General features: G+C 32.9%; 1 protein-coding gene across 1 annotated transcript; it reads left to right on the top strand.

The window, feature by feature from the left end:
- The first annotated feature begins 703 nt into the window (after positions 1–703).
- Positions 704–1114, top strand: LOC147065726 (uncharacterized). The gene has a single exon (XM_085957280.1). The coding sequence runs from the start codon at positions 704–706 to the stop codon at positions 1112–1114; it is 411 nt and encodes a 136-aa protein (XP_085813406.1).
- Positions 1115–7644: the final 6530 nt, after the last annotated feature.

Below are 7644 nucleotides of genomic sequence, written 5' to 3'. Positions count from 1 at the left end.
GAGCAGCGCCTTCGCATTAGCAGCCTTCTTTACAATCTGCCCCGCCATCTTACCTCGTGCTTAAAGCTTTTTGACGATGGCCGAATGGGAGATCAAGCCATGTCTTGATTTTTCAAGTAAAAGTTTGCATGCCAAAAGTCAAGCTTTCATATAATATAAGTGTTAAAAAAAATACATGGGAATATTTTGTTATCAAGCAATGTGTATTGAGTATTTTATAAAAGTAATTTTATAATGTTTATAAATAAAGTGAGAGTTTATATAAATAACAAAATTAAATTAAAAAAATAAGCCCTTTTTTATTTCTTACAAACAAAAAAAGTAAATGACCGTGAATTGACTATATCTAATGTATATCTAACCTATGATTATATCTATTATGTATATATATCTATCTATCTATGATTTTTTTATATTTTATCTATGATATTTTTATATTTTTGTATAATTCATATTATATAATATATTAAGATTTTTATTTTGTATATAATACTAATAAATAATGTTTATATATTAAACAGTGCTATGTACCGTTTATATTAGTATACATTTTTGTATTTGTAAATTAAATAATATTTTTAATGCTAAGATACTAGTTTATTTGGCTTGTAAGAACCCTTTTTCGGGCGAAGGCTTACTCCAAAGAAAGAAATCCCACTGGACTCTGGCTATTTGTAGTCAAATTGGGCCCACTGTTTTTGTGATGTCGTTCTCGGTCTTCTTATATGGAGTAAAGGCTTGGACGCTCACAGAAACGACTCTCAAAAAACTTGAAGCTTTTGAAATGTGGGTGTATAGGTGTATGCTTGGTATCAGCTGGAAGGACAAAGTTACAAATGTCGAGGTGATGTCAAGGATGAAAAAGACCAAAGAAATAGTCAAACTAATAAAAACCAGGAAACTGGCATACTTTGGCCACATCATGCGGCATCCCGAAAAGTATCGCCTTCTACATCCTATCATTCAAGGGAAGATCTCCGGTAAGCGAGGCCCTGATAGAAGAAGAACGTCCTGGCTCAAAAACCTCAGGGACTGGTTTGAGCTCAGCACTCCATCCCTATTCAGAGCAGCGACGGACAGGGGCCAAATGGCCAAATTCATCGCCGACGTCTGATAACGGATATGGCACACAAAGAAGAAGAATAATTTTATATTTTAAAAAAGAAAAAGCAATTAATGCACATATTTTTAAGGCTGAGTATAATCAAAAAATCACATACGCAACGTGACAGAAAGTGATCTTATTCTAAATGGCTGATTGCATCGTAATACAATAATTATTGTGAATATAATTTTTTCAAAAGAATAAAAATCACCCACATAAGTGACCCACCCCAGTAAAACGCTATGCCCGCATTTATAAAGATTTAGTAAACGTTGTCGTATTTTTACAGGTTATTTAACTATGTAACTGAGTGATTTTGAAGAAGTTTGTTAATAATCAATAACGGAACCGATCCCGTCTTCGGCACTGACAAAATATATATTCATTATAATATAATACATGTACGTTATATTATTATGCAGATCTTTATCTAACATAATGTTATATAATTGAACATACAAAATATTGAAAACACTTAAATTATTAGCAAGTTCAAGTAAGTTACAACAAAAATCTTGGAGTGATCCGTGACGTCGGTAGCTCAATTTGGAAAGCGCTTTAGTTAGTATTAAGAGCCATTAATTAAAATGTGTCACAATTAAGTACGACTCCTTTAGCATAGTAGACTATGGGTGTGGACGCGATACCCGAGAGATGCAGTTTCGATTCCTGCGGAGTGTCTTACTTTTTTCAAACAATTTTTTTTTTATTGATTATAATATATTTTCTCAGAAGTGTTTTCAAAATTATCTTCAATAATTAGAATGTTACATTCTTAAATCTTGTGAATTATTCGTTGAATAATAAAAAATATTATCTTAATTTAATGGCGTCCACAGTGGAGTATTTGACTGATCACGCGTAACAAAACTCGGATGCCACTAATTTGAAGAGGTGATTTAAAGTCACGTGTTCATTTTTCGTTTTGTGTTTTTTCTACTGTACAAAATAATTATATCAACCATTAATATAAAGGCAACGTTCACCACGTATGATAACATATTATTGTACTCTAGTATGAATCGAAAATGATATGTTTTTCAGTATTATTTGATAAATTTATAATATTATGATTTTATATTTATACAATAGGGTAGTGACACCCCGGAAGTCCAGGTAGAGAAGGGGTTGGGACCGCACAGCCCAATCCGATCTCCGCGCTCGACCCTCCGGTCGACTGGGCGTCAATGTCGCCCTGGTAGCGTGCCGTCGGTCGGTACGTGGGAGTCACACGACCAACTTCCACCCTTCGACTAGCTCAGTGATTTAAATAGTTCAGGGCGGTCAATAGAAGCTGTTATTTTAGTTCGGTAGAGGACGTTCAGTGTACGGTAGGTCTTGACAGTTGGGGTAAATATAGGACGTCGGGGTCATAAAAATGATGAACGTACCAATTAATCGACGCAAAGGTCAACAGTTTTTATTATTAATTAGGGTTCACAAAAAGTTACATACACAACACAATACACAATTATTAAGTTTTCACAGTTTATAACGTTACAGGCACATTTGAGATCAAAGGTCGGTCAAAAGATCGCTGAATATTAATTAAATTTTTACTGGTCGATTCATTTATATTTTTTTTCACAGTGATTGCTCGGCTACACTATTATTTATAGAAGGGTTATCTGAGTTAATTTCTTCGATTTTTAAATTCTTCAAAGAGCTATGGGCGCCTTGTGTAGACAACGAAAAATGAACAAATCGCGAGCCACGTCACTTAACTGATACGAGAAGTCGGTACGTACTCGATCACTTTTGACTAACCGGATAGATTCCTGTCGATACAGAAATCGTTTTAAAATAAAGTAGGTAAACAGCACAAATTATATTTTTTTTCACAAAGTCGACTCTAAGCGGGTCACGAAGCCTGTCAGGGGTCGAAGGCTGGATCTTACTGCCTTGCCAGCCTGGACACCTACCGCGTGCCGCGGCCATGTGTCCTTCTTTTGGTTTTATCGCTGTCCCTCTCAATCTACCCCTGAACGCTCATCCCTCTCTGTCGTTCTTGCCCGCAGCAGAATGCTTGGCCTTTACCTGGGTTTTACCGTAAGGGTCGTCCAAGTCACTTTTTTCCCAGGTAGTTGAAAATCACAGCGATTTCGAAGAATTGAGCCCAAAAGAAACAACATTTATAGTTAATTATACAAAGCATCCTATTCATACAGCGGCGATAGGACTTTGGCTTGGCGGACTATAAGAACCATGAATGTGGCATCCATATATTCACTCGTACTTTACCCTAAAGGGGTCCTCCATTCCCGTAGAAACGTGGAGGTATCAGTAGTATGGTGGCACATATCTCTACTGCAGTATTTATGGTAACTATATTTTCTGTTGTCTTTGTAACGAATTTAATTAAATTCATGATATATCAGTTATTTTTAGTGTAATAATTTGTACAAATGAATACCTGGAATATTATATTAGTAAATGTACAAACATATCCCACATTTATTTTAAAATAAATCAAGGGAAGCTTCCCCTTATGACAGCGCAGTAATTCCAAACCAATTCATAATGGGAAACCCACGTCATTCCAAAATTTCAATTCAAATAATTAAATTCAATTAAGTTTTTCTATCAGCTTACAAAAGCTCAAATAAGCTTTTCGTGTAAACTTTGTTTTACCTATACATTTTACAGAACTCTCTTTGGAATTAAGCATTTAAATATGTAAGTATTTTGTTATTAATTCATATCGTGCGCTTTTGTAGCATTTCATCAGTAACAGAGTATTAACGGAAACTATAAAAAAATAGTCTATGGAATAAAATTTAAATAACTACAAGATAAAAAGAACTTTTTATATACAACGTTTTTAAATTTTCTGTTGAATCATATCAACTTAACTTGACTAGCTTAAGCGATCAAAAAAATTGTACTTGATAGAAATAATACTGAAATATCATTTTGACATTTCATATTGATATCCATAGTAACGCACGAATATATTAATAATTTAGTTGCTAGGACTATCCGCTTAGCAACCAATAATGGTGTCGAAATAACTTTTCATACAAAACATTATTAACTGAAAACGAATTCAATTCTACTTAAAGATGGCTAAAAGTATTAAAAGAATGCATTGGCATCGTGTTCTGATATATTCTAAAAGTTTTAAATGCCTAGCTAGTCGGGAAGTTAGTTATAAATCGATTGCAAGATTTGTACCGGACAAATAACCACCGGACAAATAAGAATATGACCTAATAAAAACGTTGTAAAATAAGCCTTAATACATTAGCATTTATGTGACGTATTGGCGCGATAAAATTACCAGTTTTATGCATTGTAGAATGAACTTTATATTGTCTCATTATGAAAGCCAGTCAGATGCAAAGGTCACGTGTCAAGGATGGAAGACTTACAACCACTCAAAGGCATCTTCTTTAATAATACGAGGCCCTATTTAGAGTGGAGTTTATATCAGAGTAATTTATTTATTTTAGCTAGGTACCCATCTGAAGTCAAACACACATTTTTTCCTACCACTTATGTGATTGATCCTGTTGGTTTAGGTAAATAAAAAAAATATTATACCTACCAGTTGACATTTTTTTCACCGCATTATCAAACCTATAAAAATAAACGGCTTGTCACTGTTTAAGTATTCTCTTATTGAAATAAATGACAACTTAATAAGTATTTCTAAGTAAACACTATAAGTTGGTTTAATATATCGCCATTCACCACAGTGTACCATTACAAGATAAAAAAAAAACTTTTTAAATACAACGTTTTTAAATTTTCTGTTGAATCATATAAACTTGACTTGACTAGCTTAAAAGATCAAAAATAATTGTACTTGATAGAAATAATACTGAAATGTCATTTTGACACTTCATATTTATTTATATAGTAACGCACGTATATATTAATAATTTAGTTGCTAGGACCCCAGACCCCTAACAACTAATAACAGTGTATTGGATTACGGATTTCTTCCGAAATAACTTTTCATACAAAACAGAATTAACTGAAAATGAATTCAATTCTGCTTAAATATGGCTAAAAGTATTTTAAAAATGCATTGGCATCGTGTCCTGATATATTCTTAAAGTTTCAAATGTCTAGCTAGTCGGGAAGTTAGTTAAAAATCGATTGCAATAGTTGTACTGGATCAACAACCACCGGACAAATAAGAATACAACCTAATAAAAATGTTGAAATATACAATGGTTTTTTCGGTCACAAACGGTCTTTCGGTCTTTCAGTCACAAAAATTATAACTAGTCACGAAATATACAGGAGTTTTTGAATGCTGAACATTTTAATAATTTTCACCAAAATGTAAATAACACCCTTTTGACTTAGCAGGCTTAGTATGTACTTTTGCTTCGTATATTAATTCCAAAGTTCTTACGCAAAATTAATCAAATCAGTAACAAAGTTTAAAACTGTATTGTATTACCAACAAATTAAAAGTTTAATTAATTAATTAAAGGTCCTAGATAAATATTTCACCAGATAATGATTCATTATAATTTTAAGTGTTTTGTATTTTTTTTATAACATGCCACATTATCATTTTTACACCAGTGGTTTTTCAAATGTGCACCGGGAGCACATCCAAGGAGCATCGCAGGCTTTTTGAACAATTTACTATAGTCAAACAATTCAATATGATGATTCACAATAACAATTGGACATAGTTATGCAGAAAGTAGCCAGTCCAAAAAAAATGAGATATGAATAGATCAGATGCGAGAAGGTTTTCTTTACGTTCTGCTGAAAATAGCCAAGCCACAAAAAAAAATATTTAAAATAATATTTACAATTTTACATTTTTACATTTCACATATATTTTTAATATCATGTTGTTGCTAAAGTGCTCGACATTATTGTGCATAACTACGTTCAATTATTATAGATCCTATTATTGAACCTGTCTCCGATGCTTTTTCTCATTATATATTAAATAAATGAATTGCTGGTATCTAAGCTTAACAAATCTGGTTTCAAAAATTCTTTTTAAGCCATGATAAAGACAAGTTTATATGTAGTCAATTTCTCAGGAAAATGTGTAGGTAAGCTTGGGGAGACAGTCTAAGATAGTGGTAAGAAATGAACACTGTAACACATATAAAAAGACACATTGAGCGTATAACAAATTATTAATTGAAGACGTTCACAACATGACAAATGACAATTAGAATACAAAGTACAGGTAAATCAAATTAGTAGAGAAAAAACAAACCAATCAATTATTTTATAGCAAAAGAAATAAAATAAAAAACAACAATAATTTTAAAAAAAAAATACAAATTAAACAATGAAGAAAAATAATTTTAAAAACAAAATTTATTTTGCATCACTAAAAATGTCTACATCTCTAGGGAGTGCATTGACTAACCGCACAGCCCTCGCTATTGGTGCCTGGTGAGCCTGATACGAGGAAACAGCTTTCACCCAAAATAGGTCATGTCTGCGACGACGCATGTAACTGACGGGTGCATAAAAATTCAAAATTTTCAGAATATCAGGATTAGAAACTGTAGGTCGTGAAAGCAGGGAAAATTTCTTTAAAAGCAGAAGTGACCTATGAACTTAAAGAGAATTAAGGGCGAGCATGGCTTGAAGAAAGTTAGTGGGAAAATACTCGTTTGAGAAACTGTCAAAAGGAAAATATTTATATACATTAAAATAAAAATGTCGAAGAAATTTCTTCTGAACACGCTCTAAAAGAAGCTTATAGGAAACCTCACAAAGACTCCAGATAATGGACCCATATTCAAGAACACTCCGTACTAACGATACAGTTAATATAATTATTGCCTGTGGCGTTAATTAGCTGTGTATAATTAACTATTTCTTTTATTCAACGAATAATTCACAAGATTTAAGAATGTACCATTCTGATTATTGACCGATTGCCATAGTAGCTTGATTTAGAAGAACGCTGATAAGTAGATATTAAAGAGGCCAATAGTTAAAATTTGTCGCAATTAGTATGTCACTGCGTCAGGGCGTAAACCCAGGAGATGCAGGGTTCGATTCCCTGCCGGGGTGGCTTACTTTTTTCAAAAAAGAGTTTTTCTCTTGGTTTTAATATATTTTCTCAGAAAGTGTTTTTCAAAATTTTAACTGTGTATGTTTGTGTATTTGTATTTTCATACCCTTAGCCTTATTATTGAGTATGTTGATAACTAAAATTACAGGAGTCGTCCTCAATCTTCGTCCATCTAGAGTAGTATAATATGTCAATTTTGTTTTGCCTAATGGCACACTGGAGAAGGGGAATTTATTTCATGGCACACCAAATAAAAATCCTCCTAAAATTAAATATTTATATTTTTTTAAACCTTGTTCGATCCTAAGAAATGGGCTTCCACATAGTCGAGGTGTGTATTATCACATTGACTGCTGAGTAGATAATTACTTTTTAATTATCACATTTAAATAGTGTAATCATCGATCGGCCGCCTGATCGTTACGTGCGTCTTTAGCGTCCAATGACAACAGTTTTTGTTTGTGTTTTTACGAGAAGTGGATGTTAGCTACTTTCTCAACCTACTAGATCTATATTCTGGGTTCAA

The sequence above is a fragment of the Rhyacophila brunnea genome, unplaced genomic scaffold (assembly GCF_057557595.1).
Source record: "Rhyacophila brunnea isolate RB1 unplaced genomic scaffold, BYU_Rbru_1.0 scaffold_6, whole genome shotgun sequence".
NCBI classification, from domain to species: domain Eukaryota; kingdom Metazoa; phylum Arthropoda; class Insecta; order Trichoptera; family Rhyacophilidae; genus Rhyacophila; species Rhyacophila brunnea.
The sequence above is the reverse complement of the archived record's forward strand: the minus strand, read 5'-3'. Positions and strand labels throughout refer to the sequence as shown.